Genomic DNA, 26,386 nt, shown 5'->3' with positions numbered 1-26,386 from the left:
GAGCGTGAGGCAGACGGGAGCAGAGAACGTCTCCTCTAGAGGCCTATGTGCGATGTCTCGGGCTAGCTCGACGTGACTTATGCAGATGAGCAGAGTGTGAGCAGGGGCGTGAGAAGATTGAAGCGATAGCACGGTCGATCTTCCTCGATCAAGGGGTACATATAGGACGCAGCCCAGTCTACCCTCCTGGAACCTCGCACAGTGGCAAACATAAGCCAACACAATAACAACCGCACGAAGTTGTGTGTAGTGTAGCCTTGTTGCCCCCCCCGCTCTCATGAGTGAATGATTGAATGCTCCAACAAACCAACAGAGAGGAGGTTGGAAATTCAAATGCCACATCGAATTGATGTTGGTCTTGGGAAAAGGGATAAGGCTGTGCAATTAGTCACAGAATTAGTCCCGCGCCCTCCTCCCAAGTAGCATCCAAACATCCGATGTGACACTGTTAAAGTTTAGCACCTCGTATCCAAACAGCCCCTAAGCATTGCCTCAAAGGTTAAACCACCCTTTCTTTTCCATTAGGGGTGGACAACGAGCCAGCTCAGCTTTTACGAGCTAGCTCGGCTCGGCTCGGCTCGTTATCCTAACGAGCAAAAAAGCCAGCTCAGCTCGGCTCGGCCGAGCTCGTGAGCTCGCTCGGGCAGCTAACGAGCAAAAAGTCCTGCTCGACTTGAACTCGGTCGTTATACTAACGAGCAAAAAGTCCTGCTCGACTTGTTAGAGAATTGCACCGAGCCGAGCCAGTTGCGAGCTAACGAGCCAAGAGCATTTTGTCCAGCCCTATTTTCCATCTTGGCGAGCTGTATCCTGACTTTTCAGAAAAAAATAAGAGAGCTAGTTTTGTTTTACCTTCAAGAGAGGTTAACTCAACCACATAGGTGCATAAAACTATAGGACCTAGTCATAGGTTTTTCAGTTTAATCAGCGCTCAAACCAAGCATGATCGTGATGTGAACATAGCAAACTTAAATGCTGTGCATGGTAAGCATAAAATCGTTCGAGATTTAATTTAAAGGGACCGACGAACTCAAATCCGAAAGGGATGTGCTCTTGCGTTCAACATCATTATCTGAAGACCCTCAGTTTCTTGGGAGAAAATGACCAGATGAGACTCGTGATGGTGTATGTGCAACCAACTCAAAGACAGATAAAGTGGCTTGCCCCTCCTGTTCCTTCAAAAAACGCTCAAAGGCAGATAAACCTTTCGCTGTGACACTAGTACGGACGACAGGTCCCTCAGCTAGTCAGCTCAAGCTACATTGCAAGCCAAGCAAGCTCAAGGCTGTCTACCAGCCCTTCTGCTACAAATTCTCTGCAATTTCGACGCAGGGATAATTCATGACACCGCGAAGGACGGTACAATTAAGTTCATGGTCGTTCTGAAGGAAACTGAACCAAAAAAAAGGGAACTGATTTCTTGCTTGCGAACTCCCCTACGAAACCAGCAGATCGATGGAAACATGGCACCAACTGGATTTAACTTGTGCTACACACACTTTGACTGTTTATCATCGGCAATGACACATCGCGCTATTGTTAGGGGGTGTTTGGAAGGAGGAGGCTAAATTTTAGCCCTGTCACATCGGATGTTCGGATACTAATTAGGAGGACTAAATATAAGCTAATTACAAAACTAATTGCAGAACCCCTAGGCTAAATCGCGAGACGAATCTGTTAAGCCTAATTAATCCATCATTAGTGAATGGTTACTGTAGCACCACATTGTCAAATCAAGGACTAATTAGGTTTAATAGGTTCGTCTTGCGATTTAGCCTAGGGGTTGTGTAATTAGTTTTGTAATTAGTCTAGGTTTAATACTCCTAATTAGTGTCCAAACATTCGATGTGACGGGGGCTAAAATTTAACCCCCTCCTCCCAAATACCCCCTTAGTCTCTCAAAAAGGTCAGCATAAAAATGATTGATGATATGACTTCAAAGTTCGTAACGCCTGGAAAAGAATCTCAAAAAAGTTGCTCCAATTTTCGAACCATTTCCCCTCCATTTGAAAATTGAAACCCTTCCCAGCTCGGATTATAAACTGATCAAATCCCATGGAGAAAGGGCCCCAACGCATAAAGAAGCAACAGTCGTCACAGCTTTTGACACCTCTCTTTCCCCCACTTCAAAAAAAAAAAAAACGTTTGCCAACCAAATTCAAATGCCCCCGCTAAACGGGCCCCACTTTCCGGGCCCACCTACACACACCCAAGCCAGCACGGGTACATGCCTCGGCAGCACGGAACAGCCTCGCACGTCGGCGCTACCCACCCAGCCACCCCACTGACCCCCGGGTCCCGCGAGAATCCTGGCCCATGGTGCAGTGACTTGGGGCGGAAGACCCGGGGACACAGCTGGCGACACGACACAGTAAAGGCTGCGCTCCCCAAGCCCCCACCCCTCCTCGCCTTCGTCGTCCTCCTCTCCCCTTCCGCTTCCCCCACACCACACCAACTCGCTCGCCGGCCAGCGCCCCCCCCCCTCCCAAACTCTCTCTCGGTGTCGGGGGGCCCGGCGGCGCCCTCCTCCCCTCTCCCCGCATTTATTCCTCGGCGTCCCTGGCCTCCTCCCCCCTCACGTCCCCCTCGTGAATCGTGATCTCGCCGTCTCGCTCGCACACACTCTCTCTCCCACCGCACGAGCCCCCCGTGTGGTGTGGTGGGAGCGGGCGGGCGCTAAATGGCGAGCAGCGGGGTGAGGAACGGGGGGCCCAGGATGAGCACGAAGCTGGACCGGGGGCAGGGCGCCGGCGCGACGCCCAAGGCGGCGGCGGGGAAGCAGCGCCTCTCCTCGGCGGCGGCGGGCGGCGCGTACCGGCGGACCAGCTCCGGGCCGCTCCCCGCGGCGGGCGGGCGCGCGTCGTCGGACGGAGGTGGGTGGGTGCGGCTCGCTCTAGCTCGGCTTCGATCGTGGCGGGGGCGGGGGCGGGATCCGGATTCGGATTTGGTTCCGCGGGGTTTGGATGGGTTTGGGGATTTGGAGCTGGGCTGATTTGCATTTGGTTAGCTTCGCCCTGCTTTGCTGTTCCAGGTCGCTGCTGCTGAATCTCGCGCGATTTTGCTGGGGGTTTTTGCTCCTTGACCGAAATGTAGCTGCAGATCGCTAGTACGGTACCATTTCGGTTGGCCTTGGTGCGATCGGCCTGGCTAAATCCTCTGGATTTTGGGCTGGCTAGTTTAACGATTTGCTTGCGTGGGTGCAAGTGTGTAATGTATCTACCGAGCAATTGCACCATCTCGAAACTGCCGTGGGGGGTGCCTTGGTTTTGATATGATGGTGTGTTTCGCGTCTTTTTTGTTGCATTGTCATGATGACCATGCACCCCTTGCGCCCAAGTATCCAACCATCACAATATACCCTGCAAAAATCACGTAGCTGTAGAGAATAATGAAGAGCACTGGTTGGTAAATAAATGCTTTTTCCTACTGGCTGTGCTTGCATCTCATGGTTAGTTGTGGAGTTACCTTGCAAAGGATGACACCTGGATGAATGTTAATATGTGTAGAGTTACAATTTACATTGAGACATTCAGTCGTTAATGTAAGAGATTGTCCTGATTCCATATGCAACCAGTAGCAGTAACACTTTCTTAGTTTTACTTGGTGTAATTTTACAGTCCTAGTGAATTGCTAACGTTCTAATGTGAACTGCATGCTGAAAACAGCTTTCTTTTTTTTGGTTTTGGTTAAAAAAAAAAACTCCAAAGTTGCTTCTGAAACTTCTGTGTGGCATTTTGATATTCCCGTTCTACGTAATGCAAGTAGTTAACTGTTAACTCTACTGCAATGCCTGGAAAAGTACCCTATGGAAAATTGCTTCATGGTGGTTGATGTTTCAGAAGAATTACTTGGTGGTAATGATATCGAGTAGTATATTACTATATGCATTGTTCTGTGCCTATATTGTTTACTATATGCAATGCGATCATTCCGAGTAATTCGTTTATTGAGCCGATTAAAATGCCTCATTTCTTAGATTTGTTTTTTTGATTGTGCACCTAGCAATCATTCTTTGCTGCATGCTGTGCATTGCCTAACATTATCTTTCCAAATATTTGAGAATTAAATTATCAGCTGGCATCATGTCTAATGGTGAAATTATGGATCATTCTTTGGGCTTGTTTTTCTTTCTGGCAATTTTCATTTGATCTAGATTACCTGTATGGTCGACTGAAGAATCTCATTCCTCCCTGTTCCTAGCAGTTTCTAGTAGAGTAAGAGTTGCTGTGAGGCTTAGGCCTAGGAATGCTGAAGAGTTGGCGGCAGATGCGGATTTCGGTGACTGTGTTGAACTTCAGCCAGAGGTATGGCTCGCTTTCTCTTTAGCATGCTATGGAAAAAGGTAACATAATTTTGTTTTCTAACTTGATGAAAATTTGTTATGAAGCTCAAAAGGTTAAAGCTTCGTAAAAACAATTGGGAGTCGGAAACATATGAATTCGATGAATTGCTCACGGAGTTTTCTTCACAAAAGAGAGTGTATGAAGTTGTTGCAAAACCAGTTGTGGAGGTATATGAAACTCGATCTTTCTCGTTACTTTGGAGTAATCTTTCTGTCCTTTGTTTTTCTCAGTTCGAGGTAGTCATAAACTCAGGTTGCATATTACGTGCTGCTAATATTTTTAATGCCACGTTTTCTTTTCCGTGAGTATACATAGTATTGCAAATTGCTTTGTGGTGATGATTCTAGACGCGGAAGGAATTTCGAAATTGCCTAGAATTTGTGTTCATAGTTTATATTGACTAGAAAGGACAAAGCAACTGTTCAGACCCTGAAATATTTTGTTCTAGCAATACCATTAGTTTGATTACTGTTATGTGTTGCTCCCTTGGCAATGTCTGTACCAATGTAGAGTTCTCCGTGTTTTACAGAGTGTTATGGAGGGATATAATGGTACAGTTATGGCATATGGCCAGACTGGTACTGGGAAGACTTTTACGTTGGGAAGACTTGGTGAAGAAGATACTGCTGCTAGGGGAATTATGGTTCGTGCAATGGAGGATATTCTAGCAGATATAACACCTGAAACTGATTCTGTTTCAGTATCATATCTACAGGTTTGTGATGGTTTGCCTTTTGCAGTTTTATCTATTGATCTAGTATCTTTGGAATCCTTTTTGGTTGTAACAATGCATTTTGGGATGGTTATTACAGTTGTACATGGAAATGATACAAGACCTCCTTGATCCTGTAAATGACAATATAGCCATTGTAGAAGACCCAAGGACTGGAGATGTTTCACTGCCTGGAGCCACGGTAGTTGAAGTTAGAGATCAGAAAAGCTTTGTGGACCTTCTAAGGGTTGGTGAGGCCCATCGCGTTGCTGCAAACACGAAGTTAAACACAGAGTCATCTCGAAGTCACGCGATCCTCATGGTATTCTTATGTTCCATGAGTTCTCTTACCTATCTGTATGCCTTTACAGTACAGCATTTCTAGGAAATGATATGGTGATATCCTTTGTGAAGGTAAATGTCAGAAGGTCTGTAAAAGGTAGAACTGAAATGGATGTCAGCATTTCTGGTGAAAATGGCCATTCATCGTCCATGATGGGGTCTTTACGACCACCTGTTATTAGGAAAAGTAAGCTTGTAGTTGTAGACTTGGCTGGATCAGAGCGCATAGACAAGTCAGGTGAGTCTTCTTTTCTTAATGATATGTTGTATTGCTACATTTGTTCTCTCAGCAGTTGCATGTCCATGTAAATGTTCATAGGTCTCTTATAATTTGCAACTCTGAATATTGAGTTACTATTTGCAGGAAGTGAGGGTCATACATTAGAAGAGGCAAAGTCTATCAACTTGTCCTTAAGTGCTCTAGGGAAATGCATCAATGCACTTGCTGAAAACAGTCCTCATGTACCTGTTCGTGATTCTAAGCTTACTAGACTGCTTAAAGATTCATTTGGAGGTAAGGTTTGTTATGCTCTTTATACTTCTTTTTACAAAGTTATTACATTTGCATGTGTGGCATCAAAGGGAACCAGTGGGCTATCTTATAATGAACAGTGGCATTAGAAATCAGTTAGTTATGATCTGTTCTAAAGTGCACTGTTCTATTTTTTTCTTCATTTTTATTCTAGGAGAGCAATTAGGCCTGCAACATAAGTTAACAAAAAGAACATTGTACATATGCTCTTTATTTTAATATAAAAACAAAATGAAGCACTGTGCTAGAAGAATCTTTTAAGAACATATTTGGAAAGAGCATGTCAAATGTCTTTTGGTTGAACATTATTCCCCTGAAATTTGGCAATGACACAAGGTATTGAGGCATTGTATATTTGTATACAGTAAAAATGACATTGAGCCATTGGCGTAGCTAGGGAAACAATGACAAATAAAAAAGTTTCACCTAATAAAAATGTTGCCTGTCACATTTATTTGCTCTGATCAAGGTCAACCTGCTATTAAATGTCATAGGTACTGCAAGAACATCATTGGTTGTGACAATTGGTCCATCTCCCAGACATCGGGGGGAAACTACCAGTACAATAATGTTTGGACAAAGGGTATGTCTGCAGATATATTTAATGGTTTTAGGATTTCATCTTCAAGTTATGCAATAGTGACAATTTCTGAATTCTGATTTCGCAGAACTAGCAAAAATAATTGCAAGAGGGTGATTAATGTTTGCTTTGTTTCATGTCTAGGCAATGAAAGTTGAGAACATGGTGAAATTGAAGGAAGAGTTCGATTACAAAAGCTTGTGCAGGAGACTTGATATTGAATTGGATAAGTTAATAGCAGAAAATGAAAGGCAGAGGAAATATTTTGATGATGAAGTTGAAAGAATAAGAGCTGAAGCTCAATGTCGTATTGCTGAGGCTGAAAGAGAGTGCAAAATCATGTTAGAGGTTTGCTTTCTGTCTCATCTTCTACATACCTTTATAGACTAATTAGCCCTTTCACTTTTGTCCTGTATATTGGTGTCACATTTCTTTATAATTTGCAGTCCACATGCCAATATAATTCTGTGATCCAAACTTGTTTTGTATTTTGCTTGGCAAAACTGTAGCATGTAGCATGTTAATACTCCTAAAAAAACAATGAAAAAAGCACCGTATGTTTTTGTATCCTTTTGTTGATTATTTTGAAGTCACGTTTGCCTCTCTAAAATTAATATGCAAACGCTCAAAGCTTTCTATGTTAGTCTCATAGATTGTTTGGATATTCTTATGATAGGGAGTGAATTTCTTCAGTTTAAATATTCCTAAATTAGTAACTTTCTCTCTAACATGCTTGATTGAAGCTATATTTATCTTTTATTTTTTATGCAGAATGAGAAAATGAAGTACCATCAAGAATACTTAGACTCAATAAAAATACTGGAGGAGAAGTGGAAAATACATCAACAATCACCCAAGAAACAAGTACACTTCTAATTCAGCTTTATGAATTAATCAATGCCATGCTGTTTTTTTCCATTATTCCTTGGAAGGAATTTTGGAGTCACATTTTTGTGTTAATTCCAATGTGATTTCTCTCTCTCCTTTCATTTTGCAGATTAAAGAGGCTGAGTCCACATCCAGTGACGTTGGGGAAGTGCAAAATTTACTGCAGAATGAGAAAATGCTCCGCCAATCTGCTGAAGACGAGGCCAGTGACCTCAAGAATCAAGTGTCACACTGGAAAAAGCTGGAGGTGCTGATGGCTAAAACCTGTTCTTTTTCTGTCAAATTATTGCTTCAATGTACTGATAGCAAATTATTGCCTCAATCTTGTAGGCTACAGCTACAGCTGAGGTAGTAAAACTCCGGAAAATGCTAGATACTGAAGCTAGCCAGAAAGAGAAACTTGAAGAAGAAATTGGTGTTTTGAGAAGTCAGTTATTGCAGATGAGTATGGAAGCCGATGAGGTAGGTGTTACTGCCATTGCTAGTTTTTTGTGGGCAGCTGCTGAATTGCATTGCTGGCTTGCATTATGATTGCTAACCTAAACATAACGGTGCTCTTTTCTCTTCTTTTATTTGATTTGGTTGTATCAGACAAGGAGGAGTCTTGATAAAGGAGACGGGCCAGGAAAAATATTTCCTGGTTTAGATTCATTGGTGTCTCAGACTCGAGGTTCACAACCCAGAGAGCAAAGCAATGGACCTAAGCAGCCGATTGCCAAACTCTTTGAACAAGGTATTTGCTTCTCATTTATCAATTTATTTAAAAAACTGAAATCAAGCTAAAGTCCAGTAAATTTCACATGGTTAGGGGTGAAAATTGGTGCCCCTAGGGGTTAACACGGACCCACCCTCTTTATTTCAATTAATAGTGCTAGGTTTCAAATTGTGCCACATTTTGAAAAGCTGGCCCTATTAATTGAACTAAAGAGGGTTGGTAGTGCCTGCTAGGGGCACCAATTCACACCTGACACCCCTGACACGGTCCAGTTTTCACATTCTTCTTTATGTTTTTACATCTACCACCTCCCACCATCACAGTCATAGCCTGAATTCCAATTTCTGCTGTGTTTGACTTGTCTAGTTCTAGTTCCTGTAAGCAATCTCCAAAAGAAAAGTGAGCTAATTGTTAGGGTAAATTTAATTATGGTGATTGGTGAACTCCTTAGGTTACAAGAAATGGTGTGCAAAAGGACCTGTTTTGTTGTGCTATGGTGTTCCCTTTCCATTTTCTCACAAGCTAAAAATACTACCCCCTACCGTGATTCTTTATGTAGCGTATTTGGATGCCAATATATCTGTGCAGACATTCTATTGGCAAATATATGAATGTGATGAATGGTAAAATCACCAGGGATTAAGATGACATTGTGAAAATGGTAGATCATAACTTAAGATAGAATTTTGTAAAACATCCTCTGCCTTTTTTTTGCAGTCCTACCACCCGAACTATTGATGTCTGATATCTCAGCAAAACATGTGCTTAAAGTTTTCCTTTCTCTGTTTTCAGTTGGGTTACAGAAGATATTGTCGTTGCTCGAATCTGAAGAACCTGATGTTCGTGTTCATGCAGTGAAAGTTGTTGCAAATCTGGCTGCTGAAGGTGAGCGCTGCATTTTCATAATGCTTTCTAGCTAGATATAGAGATTGTTTTCTTTTCTTTGTTTGTCCATGGAGTTGCTACCTGAGCATGTTTTCTGGTCATATGCATAATTTTTAAGCATCACTTATCTGCTTCATTCAACGTATGCAGTCTGCATTTTATATGCTAGGGTGTCCATGGCTACCTATGTATAACTATTTTGGATTGAAAGCATATCAACGGGGTCTCATTATTCCCAACATATTTTGTACTAGAATAAAACAGTATTGCTCTAGTGGACTACAGAGTTTTGGCAATATACATAAGAAGTTTTACTTGGAAGCATACTGCTGGAGTAGTGTTGCTGTACAAATGCCCCCACAAAGACTCTTACCTATATCTGGAGTACTTGATTTTACTTGATAAGCTGGCAGCATTGTGTCTTTAAAGCTAATCTCACAGTCATCCTTGTGTACTTCAGAGGCAAATCAGGAAAAGATTGTAGAAGCAGGTGGCCTTACTTCCCTCCTTGTGCTACTTAGGAGCTCTGAGGATGAGACAATTCGCAGAGTAGCAGCAGGAGCAATTGCTAATCTTGCAATGAATGGTCAGTGGGCCAGCAGTGTTTATAATTCTTGACAGAGATGCTTTGATGATGAGCTTATTTCAGTGGTAGACTATTGGTCTCATTGTTAAAATTCATATATGCAGAGACAAATCAAGACCTTATCATGGCGCAAGGAGGTGTAACCTTGTTGTCTATGACAGCATCTGATGCAGAGGATCCACAAACTCTAAGAATGGTTGCTGGAGCAATTGCTAACCTTTGTGGCAACGGTAAACTCTAAATTTCTGCTTTTTATTCAAAAGTTTGGTCTCCAGTAAGAAATTTGTGTCACTGAAGGACACATTCCTCAGAAAGCTAATACTTTGGATGAACCTCCTTTTTTTTTTGGCTGATGGCTATCAGGCTATGTGAGGAACATGATCGTAACATTTAAGATATCCTCATTACTCCCTCATGGGTTCTATCAAAACACAAAATCAAGGCCTACATTTTTTTTAATATGAAAAGTAGTAGTGTATTTCTATGCTCGAGGTTATATCCTAGACCTAATCTTTTGCTTTTTACCAGACAAACTGCAAACTCGGTTGAGGGGAGAAGGTGGAATTAAAGCATTGCTTGGAATGGTTAGGTGTGGGCACCCTGATGTCCTTGCACAAGTTGCACGTGGCATTGCAAATTTTGCAAAATGTGAATCTAGAGCAGCCACTCAAGGTAATTATCTATGCTATGAATGCAACACAAGAAATAGGAGCTTTCAGAAACACACACATTACATTTAAGAGTGAATCTTCAGTTTTTGTATTGCCTGAGAAATGTTTTATACCATCAAATTATCAATGCACAACCAAAAACTGAAATTTTAATGTTACAATGCTTTGATATGGTGTTCTGACATTATCTATTATGCATTTTCCAATATTAGAAATTCAAATGCTTTATGTGAAATTTTAAGTATAAATGCTTCATGTTCTAAATAATTTTTAGAAATATATCCATACATGTTATTGGGAAGAATGATGGATAATGCGGTTCGATGTGTTTTTGTTGAGACCAGTTTTATCTGTGTGTTTTGATCTGGCAATTCCTGAATGCTGTTCCATGCATAACCCTTTTTTTTCAGGAAATAAGGTGGGAAAATCATTATTAATTGATGATGGAGCACTTCCTTGGATTGTAAAAAATGCCAATAACGAAGCCGCTCCAATTAGGCGCCACATTGAACTTGCACTTTGCCATTTGGCACAACATGGTATCCCTCTCTTTCTCTCGCGTTCGCACACATAATGTTATGCTTACAGTTTGAATTTGCTCTCTTGTGCAGAAGTAAATTCAAAAGACATTATCAGTGAAGGTGCCTTATGGGAACTTGTTCGAATCTCAAGGGATTGTTCTCGAGAAGATATAAGGATGTTGGCACATCGGACATTGACATCCAGCCCCACTCTTCAAGCAGAGATGAGAAGATTGGGAATAAAAATGTGATAACAGAACAAAGTGCAGCTGGGTCTCACACGCTATGAAGTTACATTTCTCGTGCACATAGGAGGTGATGCCATTGTGCTCAATGCTGGTAATCAAGTGCATCATCCCTTGGCTTACCCAATTTTTGCAGGCGTAAAACACGGCACCAGACTGACTAATCAGGAGAGGCATTGTGATCTTGTACCATCTTCTCCTCGAGAGTTTACTTTTCTTGTTTTGAGGTGGCAGTTGAAAATCTTGATAGCAATTCATTTATTTGAATCCTAGCATATGAGGTTACCTCCTTATGTAGTGTTTGTAAAATTATTGCTGTAAAAATATCAAGGCCAAAAGAAGCGGGTTCAGTGTTTGGGTGAGCGAGCTTGCAGATAAGAACATTTGGCTGTGAAGTATACCTGTATTTATCATTGTATAGTTGCTGATCCCTTTGAGGTTTAACTTTATTTACCGCTGATGAGTCGTATGTACTAACTGTTCTTTCTTTCTCTTAAACGCTCGTACTGCCATTTCCTTTACCAGAGCTGCTCGCTGATTATCGTTGTATATAAAGGAAAACAAAACAAAGATACTCCATACCTCTAAGCCAGACAATGACAAAACAAAAGGAGCTCATCACGAAGATATTCCATACCTCTAAGATTATACAGGTTTATTTCTTCAGAAAGCTAATCAGACGGCATTTAGCCCCGAGAGAGTTTCAGGATGATCTCCATCTTCGTCTTCTCCTCCAATCCATGAGCTTCAGGTAAGCACCAGCTTGTGTATGATCGCCAGCCGCGCCTTCTCAATCTTTAGATTCCTGCTTTTGCAGCGTCTGTAATTTGTAAAGTACAACAAAAGAAGCACCCAACTTTGCATTTACTCTTAAAATTGAGCGGTTGTAAATCAACCTTCGTACTGCTATTGTACCAATACATGAAAGTAATCATCATATGGAATGCAATTTATTTATCGGTAACACTACAGTACAGACGTTCCGACGTACGTTTCAATAGTTAAATATTGATATTGCAACTATTGTTTCCGCATGTTTCACAATAAATATGTTCATATTGCGGCGGGAATTTTCTATCCCGAAGTCGAACGACGTAGTCATTTTTTCGCATATTTTTTCGATGTTGCAACTATAGATTTTCGATGTTGCAGATGTGTTTGTTTCGATGTTGCAACGGAACGTCCGATGGAAAAATTTCCATCGGATGTCCGGACGCTAGCAGTGCCGTTTATTTATATAACTAACTGCTTACAGCTTACACATACCTGCTTCGTGGCCTTCTTATCAGATGCCTGATTGACGCCGACCATGCTGAGGTACTGATCTTCGCTCATATGTTTGGTGCCACACATGCCAGCAAGTCCTTGGTCATTCCAATCCGCAAATTCATTAAGGCCCATACAGACATCAGACCCTAATTCGTCAGCCACAGCATTGGCGACATCAACAAACCTTGCAACAGCCTTAAATATTCTAAACCGCCTCGCCTTACCCTGCTCGTCTTGGTACGTTCGGCCATACTGCTTCATCCAGTCCTCGAACCTTGCTCTCATGGCTTCGTCATCACCCTTCATGCCCCTCCTGATCCAAAGCTTTGTTACCATCAGGCAATGCTTTGTTGTAAGACGCCGTCTCGCGTTCCATGTCCTTTAGCGCCTGCATGTAACGGAGGTACGCATCCGTCCTCATGGAGGGGTCCTCCTCAATGTCCTCCTTCTCTGTCCTGGATCCGTCTGCAAGTTTGAATACGGGAGGGTTGAGGGCTATGTAACATGCAGGAATAATGCTAAAGGCAAGAAATCTTAAGGCTTTTTAACATGCAGCAGGAGGTATGAACATGTGAGAGTTGTCGGCTATGCAGCATGCAGTAGAGAGTAGAGACAAGAAATCTGAAGGCAAGTTCATATATACCTGACCCATCTGTATGAATCACATACAGAATTCCGGCAAATACAGAGAAAGGCGACAGTTAGAGCAGCAGGAGCGCCATGGGCATGTTCGGCCACAAGACCCCTCTGCGCCACGAGGAGCGAAGCAAGGTGAGCCACGAGTGAACAAGTCTTGCATAGAGCCTGAGACAAACGGAAATTACCAAGGTGTGGAAACGCCGTGCTCCCTTCACCATCATCGACCCCGTCGAAGCCTGGACAACGATCCCCGGCGAGGAGTAACTGGCCCGGGCACGGACGCTCTGCGCCGTCAGATTTACCCGGCTGTGCAGGCCATGGGATGCTGCAAAAGCAGAAACGGCCGCCGCCGCCGCCGCCGCGACAGGAGAGCTGGGACGAGCACCCACAAGGTAGGCGAGGTTCCTCTGCGCCACAAGGGAATTATGAGCCGCAGGCGAAGAAAGAAGAGATGAGATGCGCGAGTTGTATACCAGGCCGTGTAGAGCATCTGCTTCGCTCCTCCCCGCCGCCGATCCGAGCGTCCCCTGGGTAGCGATCCCCGGCAAGGAGGAACAGGTCCGTGCACGGATGGTCCCCCGAAGCAGAGAGCCCAGCGACCGCAAAGCGATGGCAGCCACTACGCCGCCGCCTAGCGTCAACTAGGTTGACTTAAACATGCCATACAAAGGTTATTTTTTTTCTTGGCATATATTTTCTTGACTTTAAATGTCATCTACGAAGGTTATGTATCTAATTAGGAGTTCGAAGGGCCGGGACGGGCGACACTTCACGGACCGTCCTCTCCTCTGTTTGTCAACCACAAGCAGATCGGCGAGGCTTCAGTTCCGAAATCGGCCGGCCGGTAGTGATGCCGCCGCCGTTGCCTGTGGTGATGCCGCCACCGCCGCCTGTACAGTACGTCCTGTCTCGCTTTCTTTTTCTTTTGTTGGCGATCTATTGCTCCTTACTTACTGGTTGATCTACCATTAGACTTCCATATTGGTCGATCTAGTGTTAGGTTTACATATTAGTCGGTATTAGGCTTACGTATCAATGCTAGGTTTTGGCAATTCCTTGGGGATTGGGATTGATAGTGGGAGGGAAGGACTCGTGAAGTCGTGATCCTTGACTTGGGTGGAAGGTTGGTTGTTTCCTAGTACAGCAGGACGAAATAGTCCTAAATGGAGGCATTATTGTAGATTTCTACTGAAATGATATTAGAAGTTCACAGATTTCTGACCTGTCTTACTTGGACATTACTTCAATTGATCGTTCTTGGATGATAATTTGTTAATCTATAGGCTCACTGCGCCTTTCCCCCTTCAGGTCTGAGAAGCTTGTGGATGGCGCTGGTGAGTCTGCGTCTGCACCAACTCTTCAAGAGCAAGATGTTTCATCTTTGGAGGTGATTCTTGACACTACATCATCTGAAGTATTAATCACTGCCCATTCAGGAACAGCGTCACAACACACCAGCACATTGATCTTTTCCACCACCTGCTGTGAGGAGCTTGTAGAAGCTGCTGCTGAGTTTGCATCTGGACAAGCTCTGCAAGATCCAGATGTTGCATCATCGAAGGAAGAATCGATTACTGCAGGTCCACAAACAGCACCACATGACACCGTTAATGGCTCATCTAGTGCTTTCCCATCCACTTGTGATAAGTTTGTGTCCATACCTACGGTAACCCAACAGGACGACTTGGACAAGCTTTTCAGCAAGTTAACCAACGAGTTTCATGGCAGTTCATCAGAAGCGTCGATCACTGCTAGTCCACGGACATTGCCACACAACATCACCAGCAGCTCTCTGCAATCAGCTTCATCCATTGGATCTAACATTTTGATCCGGCATCCTCCAGATTGCTTTCAGACGTTTTACATTAGGATGGACCGGAGGGGATCTTTTTGTACTTACCCAGATGTGGGTGGACCGTTTCACAGCGTACATGAGGCTGATGATGCTATTAAGCGCTTTCTCGATGAACTGCGTCATGGAGGAAGGTACGTTTTTATTTTTTACTTTGAGCTCGACCATTTCTACGTTGCAAGCAACAATGGTTGTTGTAGTGTTCTCGGAGAACTAAATGGCTGCAGCCCTTTGTATTCTATGCCTTGTTTCTGATATACCCTAATCTATTACCATTTATGTACTATTAATGTGGAGTGCTATGGCCTGAACCAGGTGCAAGGAGCAAGATGCATTTTCTCATGGGGATAGGATGAAGCAGGATTGTAAATATTTTCTTGATGGTCCACCAATAGATCCCAATTTGCGAAGGAGTAAGACTACCTATGATGAAGAACGATATTTGATTGAAGCTTTACTGGACCGGTATAATGGTGATAACAATCTCTTCGCATCCTGCTTTCTCTCCCTCCCTTCCACCTCACCCTCTCTCTCTTCACACACACACTGATACAATGCTTTGCTGATCTTGTTTTAGGATCTTACAAGATGCTTGTAAGATCTTGCACATCTGATACACAAGATATGTGGCGTAGAACTAGGTAAGTTTTTTTTTACTTTGTTCTAACTTGTCCATTTCCACATTGCAAGAAATAATGATTAATTAATGTTCAGAGTACTAGATAGCCACAACCTTTTGTATTTCATGCCTTTTTTCTACTCATGGGGTTCATGCAATGGATATACATTACCCTTCATTTACTATTAATAGCGAGGGTTCTTATCTGAATTAAGTGCAAGGAGCAAGATGAATTGTCTTACTTGGATAGGATGATACTTAATGGTCCACCATATCCCAGTTCATCAAGTAGCAAGGTTACCTATGATGAAGAGCGATATTTGATTCAAGCTTTACTGGACCAGTATAATGCATGGTGACAACAACTTTTGGGTTCTGCCCTACCCCCCCCCCCCCCCCCCCGCCTCAGACCTAGCCTCTCGCTTTGCTCATATCCTTGGTTTAGGAACCTGCACATGAACTTGAAGATCTTGTGAGGAAGCAAATGCTTTATGAGAATCTTAGGTGGTATTATCATTTCAATTTCACAACAAAGCAACAAGTTGATGATAGCACTGGCAATCAACTATTCTTTGCTGAAGTATCGCATATGCAAGGAGAGAAGGCATGGGAAGTCAAATGTTGCTGCAAGATTGGAGCTGAAGATAATGATGGTATTCATACTTCTATTTATAAACTATCTTTTACATACTCATCATAGTGGTTACAATTATATCACAAATATTAGCACGGAGGAATATTTATCTATATCCTATACGGGATTCATATGTTGGATGTGGCCTTCTCCTTAGTGCTTATGCTCTATATATGGTATGGTCACACAGAGTTTGCCACGCAAATCATTAGACCTTTTAATTTGAATATATTTTTTCCAATAATGTTTACAGATTTTTGCTGAATGTAGGATAAAATATCCAATTATTATAAAAATGAGATTAGTTTATTTACCGTTAAGTTCAAGTACTCCGTGTCATTCATGACGACCCTTCAGTTTATGCTTATGAATGGTTTCATGCACATGACTACACTTCATTTATACAATTTTCCTTGCCTTATACTCAACCAGTGTTAACATCTATTTGTGCATGGTTTCCAATTTGGCACTAACCCTTCTGTTAGATGTAAACTTTTTTTTTAAATGAAGAAATCATCTGCAATCCCTATTACACTAACATCACAGTTTGTTCTCCCATTATGTTATGGTTTGGTTGTTCATGCTGTACACATACGTATGCGTGATATCTTAAACTGCTTTATGCATGGGCTTTTATAATATATTTTTTCCTTCAATTAGTCTGTTGTTATTAACAACTATTCATGCATGGTTGATGATTTTGACAGTTACTTAACAAATGTTTTCTTTCTTTATGAAGGTGGTGCACTACTGGAAAGCTCAAGTTTACCTAGGATCCCAATTTCTAGGGAAAGGCAAATAAACTGCAGGGAAACAATTTCTCTAGGCGTTTTCGTGGGGAAACCTTGGTAGGGAGCATTTTGACGAGGAACCAAGAATGCCCTATGATCTGCAGATGAAATTCCTAGGGAAAGTTTCCCTAGGGTTTAAACTCCCAAGGAACTTTCTGACATGGCAAGGCTATCCGACATATAAAGCTACATTCCTAAGGATTCATTTTCTAGGGAACCTGTTGGTGCAGTTTATCTTCTTATTCGCGTACAGCATTGTATTCGAATCTGAATTCAAATTGGAATTTAATTTAAATTAAATTCGAATTCAAATTTGAGGTCAAATCACATCACACGAATAGTAACAGAATAATTCATTCTTGGATATGTTACTTCTAAAGTTACACTGATATATCACATTCATGACCATAGTTGCATCTATGATTACAACCACTATCACGTCCAGTGGTTTGGATAAAAATCTAGCTAGCATCCTAGCACAACAAAATGAACGTGTCAACCTAGGTCCAAAACAACAACTAGCTGACAATCCCAGTACAACAAAATGAACGGTAGGGAACCTAACCGATTCCAGTAGTGGTGGTCCATATGCAATGGTTGTAGAAATAGGGGGAATCATTGTATGCAACACCCTAATAATACAAATGCATATACATGTGATCACTTGGATGGACGACGTTCGCCATTTAGGCTTCGATTTACCAAATCTGATTATGTAAGATGATTCACTTTCCATTTTTGCTAATTATAACTGCACGTGGCTTTCCCCAATTGTATAGGAGGATGACTTTGCTGCTGATGATGATGCTGGTGATGATGAGTACAACAATGTGGAGTAAACTAGATCAAGGTGGCCTATGTTAGACATCATGCATGGGTAGACATATCCTAGATGAGTTGTGAGTGTGAGGAGATTAGCTTAGAGTCAAGGTATTGACAAGCCGTATCTTCTACGATATTCATTGTAGTGTAATAATGCTAATTACTTGATGATTTGAGTTGTGAGTCCGAGGAGAGACTCAGTGCGGTTGAAGATGGCTAGTAAGTGCTGGAACATCTCATATGTTATTTTGTTTTTAGCTTATCCTGTCTAGACATGTATTTGTTTTTTTTTGGAGAAGTACTGTTTTAGTTAAAGCTATATATAAAAGAAATGGTTGCTCCTCGGATAAGAAATGAGACACCTATACCAAGAGCTAGCTTATTGTAAGTTACAACATCAACATTCGTGGTTGATAAATTGTACTGATGAAGGCATGCATCTAAACTCAACTAAGTGGCAATCGCGATCATCGCGGATCTGCTGTGATGGCCTGGTGCGTCGTCTCCTTCCACGCGCGCCGCGACCACACCGACGACATACAAGCAGCCCCTCGGTCAGAGAAGCCAAGTTAAACGACGTCAATAGCAGCATGGAGGTAGCGAGCGCACAGAGTGGTGTCGCACTCCCGGCACCGGCAGGCGACAGGTCCCGGCCGAATCCCTGATCGCGTCAAAGATTCGGTCGCCTCCCCCTGGCGTGTCCTGGCGTTGGGCGATCGGCTCCAGCACCCACCCAAGAGACACGACCCTGAGCTGGCTCGCCACCCCGCGGGCGTTGTCGGCACGTACGCCCCGCGGCTGCAGGCCCAAGCAAGCGGACGACCCCAAGAGGCCAAGACCAACCAAACCCAACCCCTCAAATGACGGCTTCACCCAGGCAGCGCGTCCAAGCCCCGCAGCGCCCGGTGTTTCGGGGTCGCACGCGCGTAGGCGTGGCCGGCCCCCGCCAACGAACCTGGCCGGGCGGTGGCACGCAGCAGCGGCGGTGGAGACGTCACGTCGCGCCGCGCGCCCGCCCGCGCATGACCCACCTCCCATCCCGCAATCCCGCACGCGGGTTCGCCCGTCGCCGTCAGCGTCCCGAGCCTGGCCCGACCCCCGGCGACCCGTGCAACGGAACGAGCCGTGATCTCGCGCGCTGGACGACGACGTCGTGCGCGCCGGCGGCATCGGAGGGTTCAGGATTATTCAGAGACGCGGATGATGGATGGGTACGAGCTGATGCGTGCCTCGCCGGCCGGCACACTGTCACGATGATATGGTGGCCACTGTTCCCACGCGAGCCCAACAACTAGCGGTGCCCGCCGTCTGCTGGGAAAGCGACGGGGAGCGGCATGCGAGTGCGACGGCCGGATGGAGTAGTAGTCAACTGCGCGGCGGCGTCGCGTGCGCCAATGGATGGAGGATCGTGTTCGATCGTTTACCTGCACGCAACAGCAGAGATAGGGTATGTAGAGTAGACTACGGCCTATTAGCAGGCGCGGCCGGCGCGGCGTACGTGCATACAGACAAATATGCAGGCAACACGCAGCTTCTGACCGAGGTTACATGTCACGCACGATCTCCCTCTCCCCATGGCAGCACAGCCTGCAGGCGCCGTACGTCCTCACCAGCTAGCGTCCGGACATCGAAGAGCTAGGTCTCTGCTGCTTCAATTCCGTGCGACGCCGGCCGATCATGTTCTCCGGACGGGACGAGACGGGACGACATCTGCTGTCCGCGTCACGATGCGAGGACGACGACGGACGGAAGGAAAGCCCTACGGCCGGCCTGCCTCTCGACGCCTGCAGGCGCACACGTACTTGCTTGCGTGCGCGCGCAAGGCATGAATGCGTCGCACGCGCTTCTCGTACGCTGCTGCCCGAAAGCCGCTGAGACCGCACGCAGCAGCAGCGAGCGATCGGATCGCTCGATGGAGCCTGCCTGCCCCTGCTTCTGCCTGCGGCCTGCCTGTAGTCACTTCGATCGCATGCAGTGGCCGGGCGGCCGGCCGGCGGGTAGGGGTCCGGGCCGCCGAGGCCACTGTTCGTTTCGCGACCGACGACGCATCGTCATTCATTGTAGGCCCGCCGCCCGATCTATCTATCCCCGGCCTGGCCGGCCTGCCACCGCACGTCGGCCGGCCCGCCCGGCCCCTCTCTGCCCGCCTGGTCGGCCGCGCGCCTGCCGATACGGCACCGGGAGAGCCCGCCCGCGGCCGGCCACCATGGGCGTGGCTGACGACGCGCCAAAACTGCAGCGCGGCATGCCGCAGCAGCAGGCGGCCACTGCTACTGACAAGCATGAAGCATGCCTTGTTTTGTGATACCCCGCCAGGCCGCTGGCTCACCCATTTTTGGGACGGACGCGCCGTGCACGCACGCGTGCGTTCGTCCTCGCCGCAGATGGGGATTAGTGGCTGGATTGTTGGATCAAGCTGCTTGTCCTGGGCGACGGCAGCATCAATAGCAATCCATTAACCACGAGCTAATGGCTAGCCTACCCTGAACCCTCCCATAGGTCAGTGTGTCATGGGAGGAAGAGCCCGTTTTAACAGCAGCTTTTCTGTTAAACCATGGGTGAGATTGTGAGAACCAGAGACCATCCGCCGTACGAATCAGACCTCGTACTTGGCCGTGCACACTTGCCTGTACGGACTCCGGATTTGATTCGGAAGATCATCAGAAGGAACTTAACCAAGTTTCTTACTTTTCAATCAAAGCATGCAGCTCCAGTGGTCCAAATCAGCCATCCCTTTTAGCAAGGCCAGAGCACCAGTTTGAGTCTCTAACTTGGCTAGGTGGGGCCTTTTGATGCAGACATCCATCTTCATGAGTGATCAAGGTACAAATAGAGGGCTCCTGTCAGTACTCCCTCTGCCACCACCAAGATTCTTTTGAGCCCTGGAGGACTTCTTCCCTGATCCCTATATATAATATATATGAAGCTATAATTAATAATGCCGTGAACAATGCTTTCATGCTACATATGTTTGTTAGTGTGGTCAATGTGATGGTGGTGGCGCATGTGTGCTATTATTCAGACATGAGATGTTTGCATCCTGAACTTCATTTTTCTGTGTATGAATTAATAGATGTACCTAACGAACAGAAAAAACAATCAGAAATATCCCAATGTGCAAAGTGATGCCTTAGGATCTATGGGGAAAGGGTGACAGCAACAGTGGTCATTCTTGAGCAAATGCTGACCAGAACTTGGGAAGCCACGAATTCAAGAATTGTTGTCAGCTTCAACATATTGTTGCATCAACACATGCATGAAAACAACCATTGTGGGGGGTGCAAGGGGAGCCAACCAATGTTTTTTTTAATTGGTGATCAACTGAATGACAAAATACTACAGTTGGAGTGAAATGACATTAACTCCATCAAGTCATTTCCTAAGTAAAATTCATGGTTTCCTACTTAAGATGATAGTCAGCTTAGAATCTTTCTCCCAGGATCAGCTTGCAGACTACTATCAAATGTTGCTCTCACGACGTCTATGCCTTTTATCCATGGACAAAGACTTTTGTGTGTAGTACATAAAACTATGTTTCGTGCCTAAAGGTCATGTAAGAAACTTCATCAGGCATGTTATTTGGAGCAAGACTTTATCCCACATGAACTAGATATAGTCAACCCATCTGATCGAAAGTAGCACATGCTGGAGTATCTCCATCAGGCAAGCATGGCATAATATCCTATGAATTTTCGTCAACTAAAGAATGTTTAATTTATGATTGTTAATTCTTGAATCAACAAGGTACGTCAAGAGTTTCTTATGCCAACAAGCACGCCAACATGTGTTTTGTGGCTTATGTGCCATTTTCACATAGAAAGTCCCCACTCCCCCATTTCTCTGTATGAAACAAAGAAGAATCGCAACAGTATCACAAGATCTTTGTTAGATCTTTGTTATTCAATCTCTCTTTCTCATGTAAAAAATAAATTCCAAAGTGATAATTGTTCATGTGAGAAATTCCATCGTATGGTATATTGAATAGCTTATTACAAAGATGAATTACAATATCCCAAAGGGTCCATATTAGATGGAGTACATCACGGATCATCTATGTTCTATCAAGAGTGTTGTTTTCGAATATTTATTAGTTTCAACAAGGAATGGCATCCTCATGAGTATTCTCAAGCAAAGTTTTCCCCATTACTCCTCATAGGAATAAAAGGATATAACAGACAACCTCATAATATTGTCAACAAATCTATATCAACAATTTCTAAAAAGATGAAAATCGTAAGGAAAAAATACACCAAAGAGTTGAACATTTAAACTCTCTCCCATGCTCTACAAAGGGAAAATCTAGCTAGGGCAGTTTTATTATAGGTGCCTTATAGAAAGTAATTTATTATTAATAATTCATATTACAAACTACATATTTTTTGTTAAAAATTAAGAATGCTTATATTGAAAGACACATAAGTGAATACAAAACATGCTTTTCAACATTAATTAGTGCCTTAGTGTCTAGAACATTATTATGAATAAATGATCAAAGACTTGATAGTCAACTTCAAGTTTTTCTTCTATGAAAATGCTTGAAGGCTTAATTTTTCTATGCCATGAACACTTGATTTATTTTAAAAAGTTTCCTTGGTCTCCACAAAGAAACAAACAAGAAACAACTACAATAGACAATCACACATTGTATATATTGCCCAGCATCTATATCGAAAAAAAAATTATAATCCAAGGTGTGGAGTTAGTTCTCTAAGAGAATTGAACATTCCAATGCAAAACTCCTTCCTCCCACTCTCATGTCTAGCTAGCATTTGATATTTATTTGTACACTTGTCAGATGTTCCTCGATTCACTGATATTATAGTGTATCATTGTTGACAAAAATGGCACAAACATATATATAGTAATTCTCAAGTAAATGTTTGTTTTGGACAGTTGACCTGGACATAGAATTAGTGTGTTTCAGTAATTTCTTCATCATCGCCCATACCGCCATTTTGACATGCATGTGTCCTTGATCACCTTCCAAAGCTCTCCTTTTGAAAACCAAAGATAATAGTGAAAATGTGATACTTGTGATATAATGTCCAATATCTTTATTTGACTATTTCGGTTTTGTAATGTGTGCATATGTCATATAGCAGGTCAATATGATACGCAAGAGTGTTGCGATATACTTATATTTCACAACTATACATGTGTTGTGAAATGCAATCGCTTAAATCTAAAAACATGCAAAACAGTTGCAAACAACAAACAATATAATGTATGAGGATCAACAAATGATGTAGATCATGCATTTGGTATCGATGGGCTCAAACTCAACATGCAACTTTAGAGTAAAGTGGAGTGACATCCGTATGAGTCATTCCTCAAGTAATGTCACTCTGCTGGATAGATGATCCGATCCATGAGTCAATACTAGACTCTCTTTAAGGTTTTGTTCCCATTAGTGGGCTGCACTATCCGTGCATATCTTTTCTAGATGGAATTGTTTATAACATGTATCATATGGATATGTCCACCCTACCTCTAGTGTGATTTACCTATGCTTCTCTATTTTCAAGGTCAGAGTCTTTTGAGATAACAAGAGCATTCAGAACCCCCTATCGATTAGCACTCGGTTTTTGGTGCTGTGGCATCAATGTCTCATATAAACTAAAACTTGCGGGTGCTAGTCATAATCTTGTTTATAAAGGAAAATCATTTTATGTATGCCCTTTCAAAATAGGAAAAAAAAATATTTGTAACGGTAGTATCATCAATTCATATCAGAGGATCTCAAATGATCCGGCCTATCTATCTCGATCTCAGACGATTCGGCCTATCTATCTTAATCTCAAAAGATTAGGCCTACCTATCTGTAAGGTCATTTTCCAATGTAATTCATGTTTATACTGAATAGGTATTCCGAAATCTCTATCTCTCAGAGCTTTGTTTGACATTGCTTAACTTACACTGATTTGCAAGCAAAAATGATTCGGGCATGGTTAATGAGCGGTTCATTAACATTGGGATGTATCACCACCCTTTCTCCACATAATCTCACAGCCACCTTGTGTATCTATCTCTAAAGTTGTCAACTTCCACCACAGTAAACCTCTTTTGGGAGAGCCAAGCATTCCAAAATATGTAAATCTTAGTGCCCTATGTTCGCATGACTATATTAACACGTGATGATAAAAAATATATAAAGATCTTTAACGGTTGGTTAAGATTGGGGTGGGCTGTCACTGTATCTCTACGGATCTTTTCCATCATATGCGTCTATCTCTAAGACCAAGCCCTCTGGTATATTTCACACTTTAGATAACGGCTTAGGATTTGAAACTCCCATATCTCTTTTTTAGGAATAAACTCCCATATCTCTAAGAAGGATATACATTAGGATACTTAAGTGTGTTAGGATACGTACGTATCTCTGAGGCAACCTCCAACAAAGTCCACTTATCTAAAAAGGATGATACGATGCATTGCGAGTCTATCTCATCTACACATCTTGTAGCCCTCTATCTATGGGAGTTAATTCAATGGCATCTCGTTCTTCCAAAAAGCATCAAATAAGCATTTTTGAGAATAAGCCCCCTCTGTCTCTATCTCTAAGGTATCTGTTTTGGCATGACGGCGCCAATGTGCCCAACAAATTAAAGAAACAATTCGAGGACGGTTAAACAACGGGCCGGGCGACGCCGACGCCGGGCGTGGGCTGCAGGCGCTGTGCCTCGAGGCCGGGTGGGTCAACACAGGGGCAGGCACGGCGACGCCCGGGCGCAATCAGACATGTCAGCGAGAGACGTGGCCAGCACCAGCAGCCCGGCCGCGATCAGGATCGGACAGACAGGGACGACTCCCCCGAACCCCCAGTGGGCCCCACACACACACCTCGTGGGTCCCACCTCCCCGCCCCCAATCTACGCGCTTGTCTTAACCCCCCGCGCATCGTCGTCGGCCCGAGACCCAGACAGCGAGAGCACCAGACCACCACACCTCCCGGCCGGCCGCAAGCTTCCCCTTTGACCGCCCGCGCCACCGTCTCGCGACGCACCGGCCGGCGGAACACCTGCTCAGCGGCGGCCAGGAGGTCGTGTGGGGGGGATTGGAGGAGGCCGGCCGCGCGGCTGAGATGGATCCCGTGGCGGCTGCTGCGGCGCACGGCGGCGGGCACCACTTCGCGCCGCCGGCGCCGTTCCACCCGTTCGCGCACCACTTCCCGGGGCAGCACCCGGCGTTCCAGCATTTCCAGGAGCAGCTCATGGGAGCGGGTGGCGCGCCGGCGAAGCAGGAGCTCGCCGACGACAGCAACACCATCAACAGCGCCGGGAGCAACGGCAGCGGCGGCGACGGCGGCGCGGACCAGCACCACCACCAGCAGCTGGCGGCTGCGGCGGGCGAGGAGCAGGCGCCGCAGCCCATGGTGATGCGGCGCCCCCGGGGCCGCCCGGCGGGGTCCAAGAACAAGCCCAAGCCGCCGGTGATCATCACGCGGGACAGCGCCAGCGCGCTGCGCGCCCACGTCCTCGAGGTCGCCGCGGGGTGCGACGTCGTCGACAGCGTCGCCGGGTTCTCGCGCCGGCGCCAGGTCGGCGTCTGCGTCCTCAGCGGCGCCGGCAACGTCGCCAACGTCTCCATCCGGCAGCCCGGGGCCGGGCCCGGCGCCGCCGTCAACCTCGCCGGCCGCTTCGAGATCCTCTCGCTCTGCGGCTCCTTCCTCCCGCCGCCGGCTCCCCCGTCCGCCACCGGCCTCACCGTCTACCTCTCCGGCGGGCAGGGCCAGATCGTCGGCGGCGCGGTCGCCGGCCCGCTGGTCGCCTCCGGGCCCGTCGTGATCGTCGCCGCCTGCTTCGGCAACGCCGCCTACGAGCGCCTCCCCCTCGACGACGACGAGCCGCCGCAGCACCAGCAGACGCCGCAGGGCCTGGCCGGCGGACAGTCCTCCTCCTCGCCGCCTCCGCAGCTGCCAATGGGCGCCGGGCACCCTCACCCACCGCCATCCCTCGCCGACCAGCTCCCCCACAGCCTCATGAACGGCCTCCCGCTCCCCGGCGACGCCTACGCGTGGGCCGGCCCCGGAGGCGGCGGCGGCGGCGCCGGCCGCGTCGCCCCGTACTGATCGATCGCCGGACATGGAAACAGGGAGAGCAAGCAAGCAAGCAAAGCAAACAAGCGCGCGCTGCAATGCAAGCTTCGTCGTCATCGCCATCGACATGCAGCATGGTAGAATCGATCGATCGAAGCTAAGAGTTATTTCATCCATCTCTCTCCCGCTTCCGCTGATTACCCGGCCTCTCTTCTCTTGCTGTTCTTCCTTGGTGTAATCAATCAGCCATGGATGGTTAATCACCCACCCCTGCCTGTAGTAGTGTAATTTCCCCGTAGTGCTTTGGAACTGTTAATCTGCGGTTAATTTTCTTTCACTTCCATTTTCACCTTCACCTGATGAGCTAGCAATGCATGATGCACCGATCCATCGATCGATCTCTGTAGGAGATCGAGAAAAAAAGGAGATTAGTAGTAGTGCCAGCAGAAGCAATTGAGCTTTTAAAAATTGTTTTAATCTGTCTCCATCAGTCCTTCCCTTTGTCTCAGTCTCGAGCCGGAGATCGAAACCAAACCATAGGGAGCTTTGTGCAAAATTAAACGAAGGAGATGCGTATTTTATGGGAGGTGATGGGCGAGTTCGCTGTTGTTTCTCTTGGGTCTGTTCATACCGTGCACACAGATGTGTCAAGGGGAATGGTCACGGCCGGGCCAAGCAGGTGATGGATGGTGGTGGTATCACATG

At 45.2% G+C, this 26,386-nt stretch overlaps 3 protein-coding genes and 1 long non-coding RNA gene across 18 annotated transcripts; 3 read left to right on the top strand and 1 right to left on the bottom strand.

Moving 5' to 3' along the window:
* Positions 1-2,479: 2,479 nt before the first annotated feature.
* LOC101773497 (kinesin-like protein KIN-UB) lies at positions 2,480-11,473 on the top strand. 2 transcript variants are annotated; one of them, XR_214994.3, is made up of 20 exons: positions 2,480-2,873; positions 4,204-4,304; positions 4,388-4,510; positions 4,873-5,058; positions 5,156-5,377; positions 5,470-5,635; positions 5,762-5,911; positions 6,424-6,512; positions 6,654-6,857; positions 7,281-7,373; positions 7,507-7,644; positions 7,728-7,859; positions 7,989-8,130; positions 8,905-8,997; positions 9,458-9,583; positions 9,688-9,813; positions 10,112-10,255; positions 10,665-10,793; positions 10,866-11,090; positions 11,157-11,473. XR_214994.3 is itself a non-coding variant. In XM_004964417.3 (19 exons), exons 1-19 carry the CDS (start codon positions 2,681-2,683, stop codon positions 11,024-11,026), a joined length of 2,718 nt encoding a protein of 905 aa, XP_004964474.1. In that variant the 5' UTR covers positions 2,480-2,680; the 3' UTR covers positions 11,027-11,464. The 2 variants fall into 2 exon arrangements, 1 of the variants encoding a protein (XP_004964474.1); XM_004964417.3 differs by having other exon boundaries at positions 10,866-11,464.
* LOC101772418 lies at positions 11,016-13,540 on the bottom strand. 4 transcript variants are annotated; one of them, XR_001163899.3, is made up of 7 exons: positions 13,402-13,540; positions 13,114-13,335; positions 12,933-13,036; positions 12,287-12,754; positions 11,658-11,825; positions 11,422-11,554; positions 11,016-11,335 (listed from the first exon to the last, which is right to left on the bottom strand). It is a non-coding gene; the product is annotated as an uncharacterized LOC101772418 (long non-coding RNA). The 4 variants fall into 4 exon arrangements; XR_001393183.2 differs by having other exon boundaries at positions 11,422-11,825; positions 12,287-12,435; positions 12,514-12,754; XR_002677246.1 differs by having other exon boundaries at positions 11,422-11,840.
* Positions 13,446-16,027, top strand: LOC101773089. Of its 11 annotated transcripts, none has more exons than XR_002677245.1 (7): positions 13,459-13,598; positions 13,669-13,825; positions 14,237-14,914; positions 15,096-15,253; positions 15,358-15,421; positions 15,615-15,754; positions 15,845-15,987. XR_002677245.1 is itself a non-coding variant. In XM_022825722.1 (7 exons), exons 1-7 carry the CDS (start codon positions 13,586-13,588, stop codon positions 15,652-15,654), a joined length of 1,008 nt encoding a protein of 335 aa, XP_022681457.1. In that variant the 5' UTR covers positions 13,459-13,585; the 3' UTR covers positions 15,655-15,792. The 11 variants fall into 11 exon arrangements, 10 of the variants coding, with proteins under 10 accessions (XP_022681458.1, XP_022681457.1, XP_022681450.1 ...); XM_022825722.1 differs by lacking the exon at positions 15,845-15,987 and having other exon boundaries at positions 14,237-14,262; positions 14,365-14,914; positions 15,615-15,792; XM_022825723.1 differs by lacking the exon at positions 15,845-15,987 and having other exon boundaries at positions 13,446-13,573; positions 15,615-15,792.
* An 8,548-nt stretch (positions 16,028-24,575) lies between these two features.
* LOC101772016 (AT-hook motif nuclear-localized protein 18-like) lies at positions 24,576-26,024 on the top strand. The gene has a single exon (XM_004964413.3). The coding sequence runs from the start codon at positions 24,728-24,730 to the stop codon at positions 25,712-25,714; it is 987 nt and encodes a 328-aa protein (XP_004964470.1). The 5' UTR covers positions 24,576-24,727; the 3' UTR covers positions 25,715-26,024.
* Positions 26,025-26,386: the final 362 nt, after the last annotated feature.

Source organism: Setaria italica, chromosome IV (assembly GCF_000263155.2).
Source record: "Setaria italica strain Yugu1 chromosome IV, Setaria_italica_v2.0, whole genome shotgun sequence".
NCBI lineage: Eukaryota > Viridiplantae > Streptophyta > Magnoliopsida > Poales > Poaceae > Setaria > Setaria italica.
Note: the sequence above shows the minus strand (reverse complement) of the source record. Positions and strands in the feature narration are given on the sequence as shown.